The sequence below is a fragment of the Syzygium oleosum genome, unplaced genomic scaffold, assembly GCF_021117445.2.
Source record: "Syzygium oleosum isolate NSW1041296 unplaced genomic scaffold, Sole_v2.1 Sole_v2.12, whole genome shotgun sequence".
NCBI classification, from domain to species: Eukaryota; Viridiplantae; Streptophyta; class Magnoliopsida; order Myrtales; family Myrtaceae; genus Syzygium; species Syzygium oleosum.
This window is the reverse complement of record NW_026607496.1, coordinates 396,900-420,344: the sequence shown is the minus strand read 5'-3', so window position 1 is coordinate 420,344 and position 23,445 is coordinate 396,900. Positions and strand designations below refer to the sequence as shown.

Here is a 23,445-nt window from a genome sequence, read left to right as displayed (position 1 = left end):
AGGATATTGGACAATCGTCTCCCAGGATAGAACGGATCTCGTTCCTCCGGCGGTACGTATTCGGAGGACTCCAACGAACGCAATTTTGCGTAACAATCGCACCAAATGACAATGATGAAGTGAATATGCGTAGAGTGCGTCTAGGAAAAATGAATGCCACGAAGTGATATTTCTATTCCGAACTAAACTGTTCGGTCTTATTCAAGTGACGAAAAATGAAGAGTCGCGAGTTTTCGTGAATAGTAGCGAAGGTTCGCTTGAACCGGTTCGGTTCATGAACAGTCGCGAGAAGGGCTTCGATTTTCTGTTCGGGCGAACCGAACCTCACGAACAAACATGTTTTTTTTTTGTCCAAAAATAAATAAATAAATAAATAAATTCTAAACAACGTGTCTGTTCGAAAAAAATAAAAAACCGATAGAGAGTGGACCCGGAACCGAACCGAGCCGAGCCGAGCCGGCCGGACGGACGGCGGCGGCGGCGCGCGCGGGAGGTGGGGGTACCCCTTGGGGCCCAAACCCATTTGTGAGGCTCAACTATTTGAACCCATCTCCCATCTCTCTTCTACCCTATGTGGGACACTTTCACCCACACACTTCTCATTCAATTCTATGGGATTTTGGTTCCAAAATCCCAACAGCTGAGGCCGCATCCCCTGAAGGAGACTCAGGTGGGTAAGTTCCTCAGGAACATCGCTTGTACGGATACTCAGCTTTGGGCTGGCCAGGAGAGCGGAGTGAGGGTTTGGGATCTCACGAAGGTGTCTGAGGTCGGGTCAGGGCTCGGGGGTAGGACCCGGAGAGGCGATGAGGATGCCGCGCCGTTCCATGAGTCGGTGACAACGTCACCCACAATGTGTTTGATAGTTGATTCTGGGAATAGGCTGGTGTGGACTGGTCATAAGGATGGGAAGATCAGATCCTGGAAGATGGACCAGCCATTTGAGCAGGATGCTCCTTTCAAGGAAGGCTTGTCGTGGCAGGCGCATCGCGGTCCAGTGCTTTCCATGGTCATGACTTCTTATGGTAAGAGAGTGTGATTGAATGATTCGACCAGCGTACTTGTTCTTTGTGGCACTGCTAGTTGTCTTGGTTTTACATGCTTTTAGTTTGGCCTAGAGAAAACTTACCAATTAGTAATGTGCTCTTTGGTTCTGAGTCGGTGCTTGATATTCACATTTCACTAGCTAATATAGGACATTAGGAGTTCACTCGGATATCTGCCCAACCCCCCTTGCAATCAAGACAGAGAGAGCGTAGTGGTCACCCTTCATTTTCTTTTGGCCTCGCGATTTTCCAGTTCAGTTTTGGATGTGCTTGATTAATTTCCAGGCCAAAGTGGTCACTCATAAAGGTTGACACTGTAGTTATGCTGCATCTGGACGATGGTGAATATTCATTTTCTCGGTTATTATCCATATTGTGCATGTGGCGTATCTATGGCAATTCAAGTTAGTTGTTTGTACGAAAATATCCCACATCACTTGTCTATTGGGGTCCCATGACGTTATATTCACGTGGTCCTCCTCTACCAGTTTAAGCCTTTAGGTCTTTTCTAACATTATATTAGTATTAGATTCTGTAGATTCACTCCTTGTGAGGCTCCCCGATTGTCATTTCCACGTCTCCTTCTTAGTCTAGTTTGCACTAGGAAGAAAGCCTTAATATCCCACATTGCTTGTTTGTGAGGTTTCAATATGCCTTATATTCATCTAGTCTCCCTCCACCCATTAGCTTAAGTCTTCGATTTAGACATTTAAACAGTTTCCGTACTTGATCGATAATTGTTGGTTTTTTTGGTCGATAATTGTATCCTATTTCATGTAAATTTTTCTTTTTTGAACAAAATGAAGGTGTGATTCTTAATTGATATTATGCATTTATATATAACATAGAAAGAAAACGGCTAGAAACATCCTTAATTATCGTAATTATATGACGACATTTTATATTAAATCGATTATTACTTTTTTGTAATATTGAGAGAAAATAATCTTTTTAACTATTCAAAAGTGTCATTTAATCGATTGTCCAAAGAACGTTCGCTAGAAAGATAGGTTTCCTGCCTCTATGGTTAAATCACGAGCTCATTGCTGAACTCAAATTTTCGCAAGGGATCTACGGAGGATGCGTTGAGTTTAGCATCGGCCAAACTCGGTTTCATTTACGAGGTGCTCCGTGTTGAGGTTGATGTCTTGTATTCTGTTATCCAAGAGATCCTGAGGCGATTCCGAAAGGCCCCCTGATGACTGGACAGCATGGGGTCCCACTCCCCGGTGAGCAGGCGGGGGTCTGGGGGCCTCCCCGGCGGGGGTCGTGGGGGCAGCGCCCCCGGGCCGTCAGAGGCGTTTTATGTTCAGTCATAGAAGGATCTCTAGTTTTATGTTCAGTCATAGAAGGATCTCTATGGGAAAGCTAAATATTTTAGGTTATGTGGGCAATTTTGTAATTTGTGCCATGTAGGGTTTTGCTATATATTTTAGGGCGAAATGGGTCTCTAGAATAGAGGTAGGGGGTGAGAAAGAATGGCTGTACACTTTTCTACGTTATTAGTGAAACGGATCTCTTCTACCCGCGGACGTAAGTAGACGGAACATCTTCCCTGCTGAACCACGTAAATTCTTGTGTTGTGCGAATTTTCATTACTTTTCTTGCATCGTTGATAGGATCGAATTTAGATATTCGACACTCCGCACAGAAGCGACCGCCGTACATTCCCGACCGGAGCTACGTCTTTCATTTTCGCGGCCTTCGCTAACGCTGCAATCGCTTTTTTTTTTTTTATCCTGTGTCGACTGCTCAAAGGAAGCATCGACTTCCCGGACTCGATGTGCGGAGCGACGCGCTTTTCACGAACCGCGATCTCATCGTGCGTACACATCGCATGAAGAAAAGCGAAAACGGATAACATAAGGCTCGATCGGTCGCCGCTCTCCCCGGTTTCGTCGGACGTACGTGCCGGCTCGATTTCTTTCTTGTGCTTCAGTGTCTGCTCCCATCTCCGATTCATTCGCGGCCGCCTTACTTGAATTCCGCCTTGTCGATCTGGTTCCACATCCGAGTCACAACCCAAGTTTCATAAATCAAAAGCGATGTCAGGGTCGCTCGATCATATAATGCGAGAGTCGAAACTGTATTGGAACTGCAGACGAGACGAGAGCATACTAGCTCTAACACTCGTTACACTGTTAGGACCAAAAAACTCAGCTGCCGGAACAGCCGACGTCGATTCCCGTGCGCTCAAATCATGCGTCTCGGCAACCTTCATCGTCCGCTGTGTGATAACATTGCTCCAGTTTCGCGACAACGACGAGCATAATCTCCAGAAAAGAGAAATTTGTTAGCACGAGAACAGCCCGCAGATAGGACTCTCTATCCCACCTGAACGTGGTCTTCTGGACTCGACTCGATCTCGAATGAAATTATTCCACGGGGCACGAAATTTCGACGAAGCATTTCTTCTGAACATTTCTTGTTTCTACGTGAGCTCGACGGACGATTTTCCGGTGCATTAGTGCTGAAAAGGGACCGGTTGGACTTCCGGGACCATTACAAGACGCAGACCATTTCCGGATCAGATAGCCACAGCACATGAACATCAACATAGGCTAACAGAGAAGATGATTCCAATGAAGGTTTTCGGTCGGATAGCTGTGTTTGTGGTGATGATCCAAGGGGGCGCTCTAAATATCGCAAGTTGCCTTCGTTCCCGTGTTTCTCGTGTTCGAAAATCGATAAACGGTCCTTGAATTCTGGCTCCTTACGAAATGTCGACATGTCTCTGAGCTATATCGGTCAATGTTTCAATGCAGCCATTTTGAGCTATATCCTTGAATTCGTCGTGCTGCTCGAACGACGAATCGAGCATAATCTGGACGGTGTGGAATTATTACATCCTAGGTGTGATGGGTTCCCTTCGTGGAACCGGACTGGGCAAGATTGGTTCACAATTTTTTGTGGAACTGGTGATTTCTTCTTCTTCTTTTGTTCTTCTGTTCCTTGCAAGTATAGGAGTCCCAACAGTAAAACAAAAAAAATATAATTTACTAATTAGGGTTTGCTTTAAAAAAAAAAAAAAAGGAGGCGCTCTGATTGGAGTGGTCCTGTCCATCCGATTCCTAATCCGAAGTAGTGAGTAGTCCTGTCTAGTCCGATAGTCTGATCCGAGTGGTCCTGTCCGTTCGGAAGTGGATAGAGTGTCGCCGTTGGCAAGTGGATTGGGGCGCTGTCAACCACGCGACGCTCCTTTGTACGCCTCCCAACATATTAGTCCACTGTCCAACTCTACGATTATATACAATTCGTAACACCACGGGCGATACGGTCCTTGAATTTTGGCTTGCTCATCAAGCGGTCCCCTCTTCCTTCGTAAGCCTCTCAACATATAAGTCTAACCATACCATTACACAATTCGCAATCGCTCATCAAGCGGTCCCCTCTTCCTTCGTACGCCTCTCAACATATAAGTCTAACCATACCATTACACAATTCGTAATACCACGGGCAATGCCATTATACAATTCGTAAGACCGCGGGGCGACATGGTCCATGAATTTTGGCTCATCAAGGGGCCCCCCCTCTCGCTCAAGTCCGTTTATATGTACGCCGGCCCTTCGGCATTCACATCCCACATTCACAGGCATTTCCTTGTGTGTTCGCAGCGGGTTCCGAAAGATGGCGACCGAACTAGTGCAAGGAGAAACAGAGCAGACCGAGGCGACACCGATATATCCGAATTTATCAGCCTTCCAAGAGCTAATCCACAGCTTCCGTGAAGGTACGTTAATCCCCTTTGCTCTCCGGTTGTGTAAAAACCTTTGGTAAGAGTCACCCCTTTGTTCTTCTTCTTTTCTTTTCTTTCTTTCCTTTTTTTTTTGTCTATGACCTTCCGGTATCCGTGGTATTCCCGACTAAATCCGGAATTGAGCACTGTCGGACCCGCAAGGGGGTGGCTCTCCCAGCGCCGTTTGCTCCATACACAAAGGCTCGAACTCGAGACCTTGCTTAAGGGAACCTAGGTAGGCTCCTTACCACCTGGGCCAAGGAACGTCGGTACTCGACCCATATATATATTTTTTGGGAATTTGTGTGTCGGGAAGTTATCGCTGTGTAGTGACGATTATGGTGTCCTAAACGGTGAAGGGCTAATTCTCATTTAACTCAAAAGAATTAGAATTTTCATAAAAGGCTACCAGCAACCGCTGGAACGGTATTTCAACCTCAGTGAAGACTCTTAACGTTTGTCAGATTGGGTCTTTACAAAACCTATCAGCTTTTCATCCCCAAACCACACACCTATTGGAGAAGGCTCCGCTTTAATGTCATGTTGTGACACCTTTATATTGACTCTCTCGAGGCATTGTTCGCTTTAACCCGTCGTATGGCGAGACTCATGGCTTTGTCCTTTGACGTATTGGTGGGCACTTTTCCAAGAGGGTCACTCATTCTAGTAGTGCTCTCACTTGAGCACAATTAAGATTGAAATTTAAATTCTAAACATTGTCATTACATCAAAAGGCGCCTCTTGTGAGTTAATTCCAATTTCATATGTATATCCCAACAACGCCCTCCCTCTATTCGGTGCGCAATTCGGTTCATTCTCATTCCCTTCACTATTATAAAAACTTGTTAAGAGTCGCTTCTTGTTCGAACCCTCTGGTCTCGATAAATAGTCCCCGCCCTTGTCGGATTGAGTTGATACACAACACATCAACAACACAACAGTATTTCATTACCACAAAGGTAGATTAATACAAAGAAGCAAGAAGATCTAGGTACGGCCAGAAAAATTGGAGACAATTTGGAGAAGGACTTCAACAAACAGAAACAATCAACTTGTAGATCTCGATCTCACGAACAACTTACTAAAATTCCAACCAATTCGACAAGGTTTTTATGGTTGAATTTGATCGCCTCTCCTCTTTAAAGGTAAAAATTGGAGACAATTTGGAGAAGGACTTCAACAAACAGAAACGATCAACTTGCAGATCTCGATCTCACGAACAACTTATTAAAATTTCAACCAATTCGACAAGGTTTTTATGGTTGAATCTGATCGCCTCTCCTCTTTAAAGGTAAAAATTGGAGACAATTTGGAGAAGAACTTCAACGAACAGAAACGATCAACTTGTAGATCTCGATCTTCAACCAATTCGACAAGGTTTTTATGGTTGAATTTGATCGCCTCTCCTCTTTAAAGGTAAAAATTGGAGACAATTTGGAGAAGGACTTCAACAAACAGAAATGATCAACTTGTAGATCTCGATCTCACGAACAACTTACTAAAATTCCAACCAATTCGACAAGGTTTTTATCGTTGAATCTGATCGCCTCTCCTCTTTAAAGGTAAAAATTGGAGACAATTTGGAGAAGGACTTTAACAAACAGAAACGATCAACTTGTAGATCTCGATCTCACGAACAACTTACTAAAATTCCAACCAATTCGACAAGATTTTTATCGTTGAATGTGATCCCCTCTCCTCTTTAAAGGTGCACTCTCCCTGTCTGCATCTATTTCTTTTTTCGTTTCTTTAGCGAACATACTCTCTCTCTCTCTTAACGTTCAAACCCTTTTTTCTTTCTTTTTGCCGTTTTTTTTAATTAAGTTTATGATGCGCTGGTCCCATGACGCGGACTTAGCCCATCAAATCTCCCCTTCTTCCCGGCTTACGAGGAAGTTCCATCATACCCCTTTATTTATAGAAAAATATATCAAAAAAATCTTAAATATTTTACATTAATACCAATTTAATCTTAAATTTTTTTTATACTAATTAAGTTTCAAATCTTTTTTTTTACATCAATTCAGTTTTTTCAGTCAATTTTAATAGGATATTATTAATGTAAACATCGACCGATCTACGTAATACCTCTGACGTTGACGGGGATAATTCTTAATAAAATTTAATACATTTTTGTCGATTTTTGAAACAATTCTTCTAATTTTCTTTTAATTCTTTTAACTTTCTTCTGCCTTTTGGCCGACCGCCGAGCCTCGCTCGTAAAAGTAATATGAGTCAAGAGAAAAGTTATCTTACATGGACGAGGGACCTACTAAGAGAGTCCAAATAAATAATTAATATTGTTCAAAATCGCGAACGGGCTCGGGTAAAAAGAATTTCGGGCTTAATACCCGACCCGAGCTTCCGTTGTGGCGCCGTCGATCCGAGCTCTGCGGCGGGCGATTCCGTTTCCACCGTCTCCGTACAGCGGCCTCCGCCGCGAGCGCGAGGGCGGAGGAGGCCGCCTCCGCCGGCGCCGGCGGCGCCACCCGGGGGATGGCCGCGAGCGGCGGGGAGGGGGGCGACGGCGTCGCCGCCGCCTCCAAGTCCAAGCTCGCCACCCACGTCGATCGGATCAAGCAACTCGTCCACGGAGAGTCGGCCGGTACTCCTCGGAGCTCTCTCTCGATTTCCGTGCGCGCGTTTGCTTCGTTTCTTCCGGTGATTCTGCTTCTTCCGCGCGTTGACTGTGTTGGGTCGGCCGAGTTGAAGCCGCCGTTTTGTTGCTTCGTACGCCTATGTCTATGCGGGGTGGTGGGCGCTAGAGGGTTATGTTGGGCTGTCAAACTTGCGAATTACAATCGGTATGGTACTATAATAACTCGAGTCCCTGGCTTCTTACTAGATGGTTGGAAGAAGTGCTGGGAGCAAGGGTTGACCCCCTGGGATTTAGGACAACCGACCCCAATACTTCAGCAGCTTCACCAGATGGGTGCTCTTCCAAAAGGCAGGGCTCTTGTTCCAGGATGTGGCTCTGTAAGTGGTACCATCTCTTCCATTATTTGAGCTTACCTTTGAGATCCAAAGCAAATACTGCTGTTTTTGGCCCTCACGAAGTTCCCTGCATGTGACAGGGCTATGATGTGGCATCTATTGCCTGTCCCGAACGCTATGTTGTGGGAATAGACATATCAGAAGGTGCCATAAAGAGAGCAATACAGGTAATAACACTTCTTGGGCTTGAATTTATGCATCATGCTGATGACTGGGCGTTGCATACTTGCTTTCTCTGGGGGTGGATTATCTCTTCTTCTGTATATAGCACATACAGGCTCCGCAACAGCTGACAACGTGCCAATCCAAAATAATTTGAAGTGGTAGAAGTTATTCAAGCACAATTTCTTTGATTATAAGTATGTACTGTGTTTTCCTCTGCTTTCCTGTATGTAGCAACTCATTTCAGTATCCCATGAAGGTGATGATATGACACCTTCCTTTTCCTTTTGCTCCAAGTTGCCCTTGTGGGACTATAAATTTCTGTGGCTGCTATCAACGAAAAATGCTAGGGACTAGAAATGACGCATTTCCTTCTTTAGTATCACGGGGCATGTCAGCTGCATAATTTTGTCACATAATTATGACTGTTAGACTACCGTGACATGCTAAGAACCAAGAGATCGTCGCTTTGCTGCTTGCTAGTGATGTCACTTTAGCTGTAGATAGACATTAACAGAGAGCCATTTGAGTGGAGGATATCTCTTCTATGTTTTCACATAAGATTTGGTACCAGAGTACCATTTAGTTTATTGTATTATCCATTTATAATAGCGGATTAGCTCTTTTGTGCTCGGTTGGTTCATTAATTAGGCAATCATATAGCATGCTAACTTCTATTTTATTCTTGAGATTGGTGAAGGATGCCTTTAAATTCCAAAGTGAAGCTCTCGTGCCAGAACATGCTTTGTATGGTTTTTCTCTCCAGTTAGTGTGTTTCATGCGCTTAAAAAGGCTGATGTGGTCTGGTACTTGAGTTCGTGTTCCGTAGTGAGATGTTTGTTTAGCTGATTCTCTTTTCCAAAGTCTCATTCAACATCTTATGCATGAGGCAGCTATTCTCTTCATCACCAAATGCAAATCATTTCATCTTCCTGAAGGAGGATTTCTTCACTTGGAATCCAACAGAGCTCTTTGATCTTATTTTTGATTATACGTAAGTCAAATTAAGCCATTTGTGTTCTTTTCATCTTCTTCCATTTCTGTGAGGAAATCAATGGTGATCAAATTTTTCCTTTCCCCCCAACGAGCAGGTTCTTTTGTGCAATTGAGCCAGAAATAAGAGCAGCATGGGCAGAGCGAATGAGTGAATTATTGGGACCAGATGGCGAGCTCATCACCCTGATGTTTCCGGTTCTAATTTTAACTGTCTAATATGCTTTTCTTTTTCCTTTCTATCGATGCTTCTTTTCGCAATCGAACAGAAATACTTTGACTCTGTAAATCAGTCTCTGAATGGACTTGGGAAATTGGCGAATGCTATTAAGGTCCACATTCTTATGACGGCTGAAGGATGTGAAAGAATAATAGGACATTTCACTTTGCTTGTTTCTTGTCTTTGTCGCCTTTTTCCTCTCTTTTCTTTTTCCTTCTCTCATAGAAAGAAGTTTTCAGCTTTTTCTATAATTGACAAGGTTTCTGATATTAATCTCTAGTTTTCTACTGATTGTAGGATGCTCCATGATAGGTCTTGGAAAATCCAATGGATATAATTGATTGTTGAAGTGTATGTCAGGCTATATCTATGTATCTTATGGTTCTTGGTTGGTTGTGCAGATCGGTGATCTCATTGATGGACCTCCTTATAAAGTATCAATATCAGAGTAAGCACTCATTTTTCAGTGGTCTAGATACCAGTGTAGTTTATAAGTGCGTCATGAGCAGAATGCTGCGTAATATAAGCTAATAGCAAATGCCATGCCATTAGCTTTATGGCTGCAAAATAGGCTAACTTGTATTTGTACAGTTATGAGGAGGTATTGTGTCCCTTGGGCTTCAAGGCTATCTCCATTATGGATAATGAACTGGCTGTTGGACCCCGCAAGGTATGTCTAGATGGTTGCTTCTATTCTTGACATGAACTTATGGTTGTTGATTCTATTAGATGAACCTTTGGTATTTGTTGTGTTCCTGCCTTTGTAATGTTGTGAGACATTCTAAGTCGATTCACTTGATTGATACTTGATAGAATTGGAAAAGTTCATATTGAAAAGGCATACCAAAGACGAATAGGGACAAAAACTCTATACCGCTATTTGAGAACTCTAGTCTCCAAATAGGCTGGGTCGATCTCGTTAAGCTGTTCAAGGTGGGACAAGCAGTGTAGTAGCGTTGTTGGTGGTGATATCCTTTCTCGCTGGTTTATCGTCTAGACTTTGATTAGTTGATGAAGCTTTACCGAAACTGTTAAATGCAAAGATTTGTCGGCAGTGTATGCAACACTTCTCTTCCTGTTGCATACAGAAGAGTGAAAAGGTTGCTGTCTCATTACGTGTGTCAGGATGCGCGCTCATATATAAAAGGGCTCTAACATGACTTTTCTGTTTTCCAGGGAAAGGAAAAGATTGGAAGGTGGAAGAAGATAATAAAGAACTCCACGGTGTGATATCTTGCAACATTCTCAATCCTCCAATCTCATCGTACATCAATCCGAGAAACTACAAGCAAGAAGTAAAAGTTGGGAGGCAATTTGCTTTCCCTCTTTCCCCTCATTTCTCCTTCAGTCTTTATGGTTTTTGGTACTTCTATATGTACAAATACTCTGGACTTGATTACCGAGCATGCTGACTGATTCAGCTTGAAAAATGAGCTGGGTGCTCGGGTGTGAGCTTGTGTTTTTTTTTTTGCTAGAAGGGTGTGAGCTTGTTGTTGAGTAAGAAAAGCACTTTCCAAAGTTTGATTAAAAAGAAGGAGCAAGACCTGATTGCATCCTCTAACTTCGAAACTTTTACAGTTCTACCTACCACCACAAATTCCATCAATGCAATTGTTCACGTAAGTTTTAAGTTTTTACCGATTCCCAACAACAGCATCGAGCAAGGTTTTATTGTTGAAGCCATTGTTCAAGCTGCCAAATGCTCATCCTAATCAGTCAATGTCTTATATCATGCTATGCTGAGAGAGAAAGATATGCCCGTCGAAATTGAAAGGAGTTGGACGATTGACTTTCTGCTGTTACGATTGTCATACTTTCGGACCTTTTAGAGATTCGGGGTAATCTCATAAGGCGATGATCTCATGACATCGCCGATCAGTAATTTTCAGGATAGGAGGCTCGAGTTGTCCAGGATTTGAACCACGGATAGCTGACTGTTTTTTTTTTTTTTTGTTCTTTTTTCCATGCTTGACAATCGAATTGACTTTGTGAAATTTTCCCCTTATTTTTCTCATTTCGGTGAACCACCTCGTGGAAATTTCCAGCACGATGTGCGCGAGTCCTGTCTTGGGGAAGTGAAGGGAGAGATATTGAACTGGCATTGTCATTTTGACAAATTTTCGCGGGAAAAGCCACACGAGCGACGCCACACGTGTGTGGCCACGACAACTACCAACGAACTTGAAACTGTCTGTTTCTGTCTCTCTCTCTCTGTCTCGCTCCCTCTGCTTCGTCTTCATTCTTGTCCCCTCGCTTCCGTCAACCTCGCCTCTCTTCTCGCTCTTCACTCCCATTCCCATCCTTCGCTTCTCTCTCTCCTCTCTCTCTCTCTCTCTCTCTCTGAAACTTTCTCCGATCTCCACCTCTCTCTCTCTCTCTCTCTCTCTCTCTCTTCTATCAGCGCAAACGAATCCCTCTGCGGAAAAAAATCACATGAAATGGAGGGCGAGAGAATGGAAGACGGCGACAGGGACGCGATCGCTTCCCTGAGCTCCGTCCCTCCGCCGCGCAAGATCCACTCCTACAGCCAGCAGCTCCGCACCCCCTCCTCCTCCCACAAGAAGCGCCACCAGATCCGCAAGCACAGCCTCGACGATGACCGCATCCCTTCCAGCATCGACCAGTTCTACACCAATCGCTCCTCCTCTGATGACGACGCCGATGACTTCTTCCCTTACTCCTCCACCGCCTCCGCCAGCGGTGACGACTCTGATTACGCTTCTCACAAGGCGGCTGCCGGCGACGCCCCCGCCAGGGAGGATCTCCATCCAATGCCGGAGTTCGTCGCGAGTGGCGGCGGAGCAGGGATCTTCCGTGTGCCGCCGCGCTCGGCCGTGCATCCGAGCCGGCCTCCGTGTCTGGAGCTGAGGCCGCATCCCCTGAAGGAGACTCAGGTGGGTAAGTTCCTCAGGAACATTGCTTGTACGGATACTCAGCTTTGGGCTGGCCAGGAGAGCGGAGTGAGGGTTTGGGATCTCACGAAGGTGTCTGAGGTCGGGTCAGGGCTCGGGGGTAGGACCCGGAGAGGCGATGAGGATGCCGCGCCGTTCCATGAGTCGGTGACAACGTCACCCGCAATGTGTTTGATAGTTGATTCTGGGAATAGGCTGGTGTGGACTGGTCATAAGGATGGGAAGATCAGATCCTGGAAGATGGACCAGCCATTTGAGCAGGATGCTCCTTTCAAGGAAGGCTTGTCGTGGCAGGCGCATCGCGGTCCAGTGCTTTCGATGGTCATGACTTCTTATGGTAAGAGAGTGTGATTGAATGATTCGACCAGCGTACTTGTTCTTTGTGACACTGCTTGTTGTCTTAGTTTTGCATGCTTTTAGTTTGGCCTAGAGAAAACTTGCCAATTAATAATGTGCTCTTTGGTTCTGACTCGGTGCTTGATATTCACATTTCACTAGCTAATATAGGACATTAGGAGTTCACTCGGATATCTGCCCAACCCCCCTTGTAATCAAGACAGAGAGAGCGTAATGGTCACCCTATATATTCTTTTGGCCTCGCGATTTTCCAGTTCAGTTTTGGATGTGCTTGATTAATTTCCGGGCCAAAGTGGTCGCTCATAAAGGTTGACACTGTAGTTATGCAGCATCTGGACGATGGTGAATATTCATTTTCTCGGTTATTATCCATATTGTGCATGTGGCGCATCTCTGGCAATTCAAGTTAGTTGTTTGTACGAAAATATCCCACATCACTTGTCTATGGGGGTCCCATGGTGTTATATTCATGTGGTCCTCCTCTACCAGTTTAAGCCTTTAGGTCCTTTCTAACATGATATTAGTATCAAATTCTGTAGATTTACTCCTTGTGAGGCTCCCCGATTGTCATTTCCACGTCTCCTTCTTAGTCTAGTTTGCACTAGGAAGAAAGCCTTAATATCCCACATTGCTTGTCTATGGGGTTTCAATATGCCTTATATTCATGTAGTCTCCCTCCACCCATCAGCTTAAGTCTTCGATTTAGACATTTAAACAGTTTCCGTACTTGATTTTGTGAACAAGTATGTTAATTTCCAGGGAACTATTTTCAGTGAACTAGAGCAGGCATGATTGACGGAACTTGCTGGTGACATGGAGATGAAAGTAGGTCAATGTGAGGGTCATGTTCAACTGCCAAGTTGAAGGCTTGTTTTGTCAGTTGTAATCATCTATGATTCCAGTCCCAAGTGACTGCAGCATGTGCCCAATCCGAATTTTTTGTAATGTTAAAAATAGAAATGGTTGTATCAGTCAACTGCATCAATTGTGAAGCTCTACTGCTTTTACTGTCCTGTTGTTCTTTCGGAGTTATCTTGCTCTTGAAGGACAGTCTACATGACCAGGAATGGACAGTTTGCTGTTGTAAAGATTTCTGCCTGCATCTGCATTTTTTACTGTTATGATGCATTAGAATTTGAAACTTGCGTGCTGACCTATTAATGTTAATTCATACAGGTGATCTTTGGACTGGATTCGAAGGTGGCGTTATTAAAATATGGCCTTGGGAAACCATTGAAAAATCTCTCTCTCTATCACCAGAGGAAAAACACATGGCTGCTCTACTGGTGGAGAGATCATTCATTGACCTAAAGAGCCAAGTCACCGTCAACGGTGTTTGTAGCATTTCTTCTTCGGACGTGAAGTGCTTATTAGCAGATAATGTTAGAGGAAAAGTTTGGGCTGTCGGAGCACTCTCGTTTTCAAAATGGTATGTGTCTTGAGACATCTCTTCTTTGGGACTGGCCTTGTGTCTTCTCATGAAAATCTCTGGGATAACTAGTTGACAAGGATAATTTACATGAAATGGCTCAAAGAGAAAAGGTAGTAGTCAATTGTCAAACTTAGTTACCGATTCTAGATTGCATGCTGTTCAATTATTATTAGGCTTTCTGGAAGTACTTTTCTGTGGATGATGTTAGTATCTTTCCAATTGTGTGTTGTTTAACTGCAAGATGAATTGGCGGGAAATCTGATTTCAAGGCTAGCTAGCTTAGCTTTTATTTGGATCTTATGTTGAAAAAAATATTGCTTTATGCTCGTAAATATGTAGATATTTTATTTGGTAGCTATTGATTTAAAAAGTTGAATTTGATGCTAGCTAGCTTCAAATTCCCAATATATATTTTTGGGGCTTCTGGATATATGCAGTCAGAGGTTTCAGATGAAGGAATTTAAGAATGGTTAGAAAACTAAAACAGGGATATATGTAGTTTGAGCATTCTAGCATATGAAGACTAATAACATCTTCAAGAGATAATGTAGAAATGATTCGGTATAAAAATCATTTCATGGACAATCATCTTGCTTTTGAAGATATTTAGTTTCAACATGGTAATTGTTTGCAGGAATGCTCGCACTAAAGAGCTTTTGAAATGTTTTAACATAGAGGGTCAGATCGAGAACCGGGTTGATGTTGCTTCAGTACCAGATCAAGCGGTGGAAGATGAAATGAAAGTTAAATTTGTCTCTACATCGAAAAAGGAGAAATCTCAGAGCACTAGTTTTTTGCAGCGGTCTCGTAATGCCATAATGGGAGCTGCTGATGCAGTTCGCCGAGTGGCTACAAAGGGTGCTGGGGCATTTACGGAAGAAAATACCAAGAAAACAGAAGCACTTGTTCAAACTGCCGATGGAATGATTTGGACTGGATGCTCAAATGGTTTACTGGTGCAGTGGGATACACGGGGAACCCGTTTGCAAGATTTTAATCACCATGCTTGTGCAGTTCTATGCTTCTGTACTCTTGGAACACGAATTTATGTAGGCTATATCAGTGGATTAATCCAGGTCTTGGACCTCGAGGGAAATGTAGTTGCAGGGTGGATTGCTCACAGCAGCCCGGTGATAAAACTGGCAGTTGGAAGAAATTATATATATAGCTTAGCCACTCATGGTGGCATACGTGGGTGGAATATAACATCCCCAGGACCTATTGACAACATTATACGGTCAGAATTGGCTGCAAAAGAAGAAATATACACAAGACAAAACAATGTCAAAATATTGGTTGGCACGTGGAATGTTGGCCAGGGAAGAGCTTCTCAGGAGTCGCTTTCATTGTGGTTAGGTTCTGCTGCCTCAGATGTTGGAATTGTTGTTATTGGGTGCCAAGAAGTGGAGATGGGTGCCGGGTTTCTTGCGATGTCAGCCGCAAAAGAAACTGTATGATTTCTTTGACTTCTATTGATGATTGACTATGGGTCAATTGGGCTATGCTTCAAGGTTCTTTTGTTTATTGATAGCAAATGTGAAAAATAGACAAGTCCTCATTCTCTAGGACTTATCCTTCTGGTTACCCAATAAGTCACTCCATCATTTGACAGAGAACACTTGGTGATTGCTGACACCATCAGCCAATTAACGAATTTGATCAAATCCCTTAACGGAAATATCTTTTCTTTCTTTTCTGCAGATATTTCTTAGCAAAATAGTTGTTGCAGTTTTTCCATTCATATGATCCTCTAGTCTTTGATGAAACTCCTGAGTCAATTTCTAAGATGGTCCCTCTCAATCATATGAACCTCTAGTTAACTTTGAAGATATGTTTTCTCTTTGCTCCATCTTTTCCTTCCTCATCCACTTGCTGCTTGGCACTTGGGCGCATGCCTGTTCAAGCATGTGTTTGATGCATACTTGTTGGAGTTTTTCTTAAAATGAGTTCTCACATAGTCTGCCCATTTTAGGTAGGGCTTGAAGGGAGTTCAATTGGACATTGGTGGCTGGATACTATTGGGAAGACTTTGGATGAAGGAAATACGTTCGAGCGTATGGGGTCTAGGCAGTTGGCTGGGTTGCTCATAGCTCTCTGGTAAGTCCTTGCAGGATAACTGTAAATGCGATGTTAACGGGTCAATGATTAGGGCATTTTTCCAATTCGGAATACCCAAGCTCTATTTGCCAATCCATGGTACTACAAATCTGACTTCACCTTCGTTGATGTCCTTTAGTTTGTTAGCCCTTATGCCGTATCTCTGGTTTTATTATGTTAGTATTTTGCGAATGCAGCTTAATTTGGTCTTACTTTTTAACTTCCAAATGGTCAACATTCAATATCCCTAACCCCAGATATTTTCCCAATACATCCTAGGGTCTCTGACCTCCTTTTTTTCTGTACTTGGTACAGGGTTAGAAAGAATCTCAGAACACACGTTGGAGATGTTGATGTGGCAGCAGTTGCATGTGGCTTTGGTCGTGCAATTGGTAATAAGGTTTGTCCCATTCCTCCATAAACCTCCTAGTTTATTTGAAGTTAGAGTTTATCATGTTTGCAGAAGCAGACTTAGATAATTTTAAACTCGGAGTTTGTGTACTCTCGATAGCCTCCTACATGACATTCACTGATATGACCATGTCTGGTTGATCAGGGTGGTGTAGGTTTGAGAATCCGTGTCTATGATCGGATTATATGCTTTGTGAACTGTCACTTGGCAGCACATTTGGAAGCTGTCAATCGGCGGAATGCTGATTTTGATCACATCTACCGAACTATGGCATTCAGCCGATCATATAATGTACTCAATGCTGCAGCTGGTATGGTCCCATACCTGATTTTGTCTTGCTATCTTGCCTTGTGCATATATTCATTTTGGCTACTCTATTCTTCTGGCTTGCCATTTGTGCTCTCTGTTGCAGCTGGTGTCTCCTCTTCGGCACAGATGCCTCGCAGTATGAGTGTGAGTAGTTCTTTCAATCATTTACTCTCAAATGGCATTTCTTGCCTTCGTACTCCTCCTGCCACTCAAATGGATATATTTAGATTTATTAGATTGAAGTAACAAGGACTGGTGTTTCACAGAACACGGGTCACAACTCTGAGGAGGGAAGACCTGATCTGTCAGAGGCAGATATGGTGGTGTTTCTTGGTGATTTCAACTACAGACTATTTGGTATATCTTATGATGAAGCAAGGGACTTTGTTTCCCAGAGAAGCTTTGATTGGCTTAGAGAAAAGGATCAACTGAGAGAAGAAATGAAGGCAGGGAAAGTATTCCAAGGAATGCGTGAGGCACTCATCAGATTTCCTCCAACTTACAAGTTTGAACGTCACCAAGCAGGTTTAGGAGGTAAAGGATTAATAAACTAGGACCATAGCTTCTTGCCAGTGTTGCAAAGTACATGGAACCAGATAGCTAACCGAAGGTTCCCCATAATGGAGCTCTTGTGCCTGCTTTTTATTAGTTCTTGTTTTGTTATTGGTGTTGAAGGCAGTTGCTTTTATGTATCAGGATATGATTCTGGAGAGAAGAAGCGCATTCCTGCTTGGTGCGACAGAATCCTCTATCATGACAACCGGTCCTCTTCAGTGTCAGAATGCAGCTTGGAGTGTCCCATTGTCACATCTATATTACAGTACGTTCCACCTCATCTGTGCCTACTTACAATTGGGGAATTCAGTGTAAAATTAATGTTGTTTCTTTTTTGAAGGTATGAGGCTTGTATGGATGTGACCGACAGTGATCACAAACCTGTACGCTGTAAGTTCAGTGCTGAAATTGCTCATGTTGATCGATCAGTTAGGAGACAAGAGTTTGGGAATATAGTGAAATCAAATGAAAACATCAGGACCATGCTAGCAGAAATGCGTCGTGTTCCTGAAACTGTTGTGAGCACTGACAGCATACTTCTGAAGAACCAGGACACTTATGTTTTAAGGATCACCAACAGATGTGTCGATGACAAAGCCGTGTTTAGATTTATCTGTGAAGGTCAGTCTGCTATGAAGGAGGATGCTCATTCATCAGATCAACGTCCAAGAGGTTCCTTCGGCTTCCCACGATGGCTTGAGGTATTTTTTCTCTGCGTTGGCCGAATGAAAAGACCAACAATTAGATATCAATATCGAGAAGCCTCTTCCCGATTAAGCCAAGGATTAGCCATCTAATTAACTTAACTACGTTTGGTAGCAGCCTGACCTTCAGTGGATCCACATTTGGTCCAGCGGTAGGAGGTGTTCCAATTTCACTAGATTATTGCCATCTAGTAACATTCGTCTGATAGTTGATTCCAACACTTCCCATGGTCTCCCCTGTCATATCCTGGAGAATTGGGTTGTATCATTGCCTCAATGGATGTGGTCCCTTCAAATTGTGCGCTCAGCTTAAAGTACCTTGTATCTATATCAACTAAAGTTTTGTAAGACATTATTTTAGCCAGGTATATCTACAATAATGTCTTAGTGTATCAATCTAAAAAATTATGCAAGCATGCTTTAAGACATCGGCAAACTCATTCTATGGGTCTTTCTTCTTAAGGGATCCATTTGGTTTCTGATGGAGGAGGAACACTATAAGTGATTCAGGTTATTAGGAGAATATGTGTTCGTATTCCTAGCAAATTCTTACTTTTCCGCTAGTATTCATGAATATCTTTCCTGTAGATACATATCTACCATCCCAAGTTGAGGTAATCTTGGTTGTATCGCAATACAGGTGATGCCAGCTGGTGGCATAATAAAACCGGAACAATTTGTGGAGGTTTCGGTCCACCATGAAGAATTGCATACGCTGGAGGACTTGGTTGAGGGAATACCACAGAACTGGTGGTCTGAAGATACCCAGGATAAGGAAGTGATGTTAAAGTTGATAATTCAAGGAAGTTGCTCCACCGAAATACAGAGCTACCGGATCCGGGTGCATCATTGCTATTCATCTAAGATGCTTCGTGTGGACTCAAAGTTGACCAGTTCCAGAAAAAGTCAAGGTGGTTCAGTTTACCTGCCTGAACATCGGCAGCACAGCAATTCTACTGACGTTGATGACTTCCGGAATTTGCACAACCCTTAAATGCTTGAGCGGGAAATGGGATATTTGTTTGGGACCTTATGCACCCTTGCCAACTGCACATTCGGTTCTGATGCTGAAGGTTTCCTCAGATTCATGCGAAGCAGGCAATATCCGGATGTAAATACTCAGCTTCTTGCTTCTAGGAGCAGGTTCAAATTCTTTTACCATGCTTTCAGATATTTCTTCAACTAGATTGGTCGTCTTCTAATTCTTTAACTAATGGCATGTTAGTCAAGGCTGTATAATGTTGTCGGCAAAATAGCTCTTTTTTCTTTTATATAATAGAGGTGGAAATGTGGAAAGTAATCGGGAGATAATTTTGGGTGTATGATTATACTGTTTGTGTATAATTCCTGGAGAGATGCAAAATCTTTCCTCAAGTATATGAAAGGAATGACTTTTTGAGCTTCCATTATGTATCTTTTTTCTGTACAGAGCATATTCTATCAGTAAATTGTGCAATTTTCAGCTTTAGCCAGAAAAATTCCGGTTACCTGCTGCGCAATTTGTCTTTCTATTATAATTGGTTCACCTAACTGAAAGATTAAGTCAAAGGCGATAAATTGCTCAAGTCCAGTGGAAGTCATAGGTGTTTTTGTTTTGCAATGGTGGTTTTTTCAATTGGATGATGGGTGTAATCAAAGAAAACATGAAATGTGCTTATTTACATACAAACTAGCATGAAACAAAAAAAATGCAACCCTCGACCAAAAGAACATATTTTAAATTCAGAAACAACTTCTCGGTACAACAATTCCACTGCTGCTGCCTCCAGCATTCTTACAGGAAGAAGTGGCTTGTTTAGTAAGATACGTGAGTTCTATGTTCTGTAATGCAATGCCCCAGCATGGATTCGTCGGGCTGCAAGTGAAATTCATCGCAACCTGTGTGGCCGATGTTCCTTTGATGTTCTTGTACGTAACTCGGCTAATCTTCACTCCTGAATTCTGCAAAGAGAATAGTACGAGTGAAATAAATGACAGAAAAAAAGTCAAGTGAGGTCGACGAGAACTTGTTAGAATCCTGGTCAACCAAATTTTATCCAATTCAAACAAATATCTTCTTCGATTAAGATCTGCTGGAGGGTTAAGCAAGTACCTGATTAGGGCAATTTGTGCTGGGACAGTAATTTTGATCTATGATGATGGGGTTGAACACATTTTTCATGAGGATGTTCCTGAAAGAAATGGTTCTAGCAAATCCATTGCTTGGCCTTGCCCATGATTTGATCCTCACTCCATTCTGAGTTCCTGTGAAAACTGCACCTGTTACTGTCACATTCTCAACTCCATCTTCATTCGCATTCACTCCCAGACTTCCAACACTGCATTTTGTTTTTGTCGAATTCCACACGTTAATATTTGTTCATGTACAACAACACGAAAATTACAAGAAATTTAGTAGATCAGTTGGGCTACTGATTTCGGTATTGGATAGTATGCAGTTACCCGATGTTGCGAACACGAGAATATTGAACCACATTCTACAGAATATAGTAAATTAGAGATACCCTCAGTCCTTTTGGAGGTAAACTATTTTACAGAGAAATCGAATCGATGATAACAGAAATAAAACCGCTCCATACTGAAAACTTGACAGGAATCAAAAGTATATCGATCTCTTCTTTTGTAAAGGATTTTATTTCGGTGTACCTGATGCCATGCCCGGGGCCACAGACAATACGCTTGATCCAGACGTTCTTGGAGCCTGGACCGATGGAGATGCAGTCGTCGCCGGTCATGATGGAGGAGGAGACAACGGTTACTCCAGTGGAAGAACTGATATGGATGCCATCGGTATTGGGGCTTTGTGCCGGCGCTCTTATCTTCACGTTCCGGATAAGCACATTCGCGCTGTTGGCGATCGCGATGTGAAACATTTGGCTGTTCATGGAGGTTATGCCACTGATCACGACATCACTCGACCATTGGAACGATATCGACTACCCAAAAGACAAGGAAACAAGCAATATGATTATTATGTGTCATTTGGGCAGCTAATTAACCATTACTGCAATATGTCGAAAACCACCAAGCAAGTCAGGAGGTGTTTACATTCGCTTAACCATATGACGATTGTCATTTGCTGATCATTAGCAAATAACGAGGCCGATATGTCAATCACACTACAAACTAGCAAGAGCAGTAGCCAAATAATCAAAGAATAGAAACTCAAGCGGAATGAAAATCAATCACTATATAATATATGTACCATGCATGCGCAAGTTAATCCACACAAAAGTTGGTATAACTCACCATAGCTCCCACGGGGCAACTCTTGCCAGAGCTCCTGCAAGCCCAGTAACCAGAACCTTGTGCATTGAGAGTCCCTCCATAAACCTGAACCCTTGTCACCTTAATGAACAATATCCAATACCCAGAATTCCCCAAACTCCAGTAATTTGATGGCGCTACCAGGGTCCCTGCGATCTGAAACAAGATCCTACTCTTGCATGGCCCGGTGAACACCACCGGGCCCAGCACGAAGTTGCCCTGCGGGACGTAGACAGTGGCCGGCGCGGCCGACGTGCAGGCCGACGACCACGCTCTTTGGAACGCTTGGGTCGAGTCGGACCTCCCGTCCGGCTTCGCTCCATAGCTCAGCACGTTATACACGGCCGCTTCTGATTGTCTTAGAGACGTGGCCACAATGAGAAAGAATGAAACCAGGAGAAGCCATGAACTGTTTGTGGAGCTATTAATCGCGACGAACGACTTCGCCATTTTCTTGAAGATTTGATGGGAAGTGTCAACGACGAGTTAAAAGAAGAGGAGGAGGCTACTTATAACCCACGGTGTGGTATGTCATAAGATGCGTCTTCACATGTTAATATGCTAATATCGCATTATTATTATGGATTTTTATATTTCCATTGATGGTGCATGTATATAATGAGTAGAGTGCAAGTGAATTTGATGCTACGCTCACGTTATTACTTACTGGACGTAATTGCATGCGACGTGCGGGGGTTCTGGGCTGTCTTTTCTTGCATATATGTTCATGTGATATGTGCTTTGAGGAAGTCCATGTGAGTGAGCTGTATCAAATAACATGGCCAAGATGAAAGTTTGCGAACCGAGCATCGATGGTTGAAGGCAAGAACGTGATGCAAACTCGGAGAAGCACATCCTGGAGGAGTCGGCCGATGAAGTTTGCATATTGTTCAGGAATAACGATCACAAGGTGTCACAGATCATAAGCCATTTAGACAGGACGATGCGGAATACGTTTTATATCTTCAAGCTTCCACGCCTAGCACTTGATAGGGGGACAAAACCTTAAAATGCACCTGATACATGTTCGATATGAGGATTTGCGGAAACCAAAGACACCAAAAGAAGATATACAGATAGAAGGGTCGAGAAATCGACCTCGACATGCTTGTCCTAGTACCATCCAGGAGTCAAGTGCGTGGCGCGGCGGTTCGTTTAGAAAGTTTGAAGTTATCAAAGAACGACGGTGGACACGTGATATCTCTGGTCCTGGAGACAAGGTAGACAACTGTGTGAGAGGTTGCTTAGCATCGGAGTCTCTTGACATCGCCAAGGAATTTAATGCGCATGTTCTAGTGTTCCTTCGATGATGGATCACACACGCATGAGCTCACTTTCGTGTAGTCAGACGTTCAAGTCCACGTAGAGGAAGGCCATGTGAGACACGAAAAGATTCCGGAGAAGAAAAAGGGGCGCCAATCTTTGCAACCGTACAAGCCACCATATAAAAGACATTTTTTTTAAAGAAAAAGGGGCAAAGCTCGAGTAATACGTTAATACTTGTCTAACAAAGCTTAAACCGGACTGATCTCCTATCTATAGGGGAAGCAAACCTAGCGATGACCTATCTAATGCTGGAATAACATTTACATCACATGACTGAATGATCCAATTTGTTAACCAATCTGCACACGGATTTCTTTCCATAAAAGACAACCCTTTTTAACTAAAATGGAGTGTTTAACCAAGGTGACGAAATATCTTATCAACCTCGAATATAGGATAAGACATGAGTCAAAGTTCGGCTCGATGGCCTAAACATGAATTGTTTACACTCGGGGGTGTGTGAAATCAAATCCTTTGTCATGCGCCTAATCCATAAATACTAGTCTTTTCCTCAACTACTACCTCAATATATTGTATTTGACAGTCGCAATACACAATTTTGACTTAAACAAACATCTTGCAGTGGCGCTGCGATGATGGTTTATACACCTACGGCTAAAATTAGTAATTATGGCTCAATTCTAACATTCTGTAACGAGTGACGAGCCCTTATATTAACCCTTAAAGGGATACATTGATCGTCCCTACTCACGCTTTTACTTTATCAAACAAGATTTTAATCAAACAGCCAATGTGTCTGAACCCGGATGGACCAGCCGGTTCAACTAGATTGAACCGGTCGTTCTAAAATAATCCAGTCAAACCCATCAAAACAATTGGTCTAGACCGAATTAAATTCAGTTGGACCGGTGTTTGGTTTCATTTTGGGTTTCTATGAGGCTCATGGTCATAGCTCAAATACA

The 23,445-nt window shown here is 43.1% G+C and overlaps 3 protein-coding genes across 5 annotated transcripts; 2 read left to right on the top strand and 1 right to left on the bottom strand.

The window, feature by feature from the left end:
* The first annotated feature begins 652 nt into the window (after nucleotides 1-652).
* On the top strand, nucleotides 653-18,939 carry LOC130139532 (type I inositol polyphosphate 5-phosphatase 12-like). 3 transcript variants are annotated; one of them, XM_056316713.1, is made up of 11 exons: nucleotides 653-1,025; nucleotides 13,597-13,849; nucleotides 14,487-15,303; nucleotides 15,825-15,949; nucleotides 16,265-16,349; nucleotides 16,506-16,671; nucleotides 16,774-16,814; nucleotides 16,937-17,204; nucleotides 17,367-17,490; nucleotides 17,566-17,926; nucleotides 18,570-18,939. In XM_056316713.1, exons 1-11 carry the CDS (start codon nucleotides 854-856, stop codon nucleotides 18,921-18,923), a joined length of 2,766 nt encoding a protein of 921 aa, XP_056172688.1. In that variant the 5' UTR covers nucleotides 653-853; the 3' UTR covers nucleotides 18,924-18,939. The 3 variants fall into 3 exon arrangements, with proteins under 3 accessions (XP_056172688.1, XP_056172687.1, XP_056172686.1); XM_056316712.1 differs by lacking the exon at nucleotides 653-1,025 and adding an exon at nucleotides 11,526-12,400; XM_056316711.1 differs by lacking the exon at nucleotides 653-1,025 and adding an exon at nucleotides 11,526-12,400 and having other exon boundaries at nucleotides 16,506-16,814.
* Nucleotides 4,520-10,706, top strand: LOC130139533 (probable thiol methyltransferase 2). The gene is made up of 8 exons (XM_056316714.1): nucleotides 4,520-4,776; nucleotides 7,628-7,758; nucleotides 7,857-7,943; nucleotides 8,832-8,932; nucleotides 9,030-9,129; nucleotides 9,553-9,599; nucleotides 9,743-9,821; nucleotides 10,328-10,706. The coding sequence occupies exons 1-8, from the start codon at nucleotides 4,548-4,550 to the stop codon at nucleotides 10,379-10,381; spliced, it is 828 nt and encodes a 275-aa protein (XP_056172689.1). The 5' UTR covers nucleotides 4,520-4,547; the 3' UTR covers nucleotides 10,382-10,706.
* A 712-nt stretch (nucleotides 18,940-19,651) lies between the features above and the next one.
* Nucleotides 19,652-21,646, bottom strand: LOC115676995 (polygalacturonase-like). The gene is made up of 4 exons (XM_030600043.1): nucleotides 21,179-21,646; nucleotides 20,576-20,865; nucleotides 20,022-20,247; nucleotides 19,652-19,870 (listed from the first exon to the last, which is right to left on the bottom strand). The coding sequence occupies exons 1-4, from the start codon at nucleotides 21,644-21,646 to the stop codon at nucleotides 19,652-19,654; spliced, it is 1,203 nt and encodes a 400-aa protein (XP_030455903.1).
* Nucleotides 21,647-23,445: the final 1,799 nt, after the last annotated feature.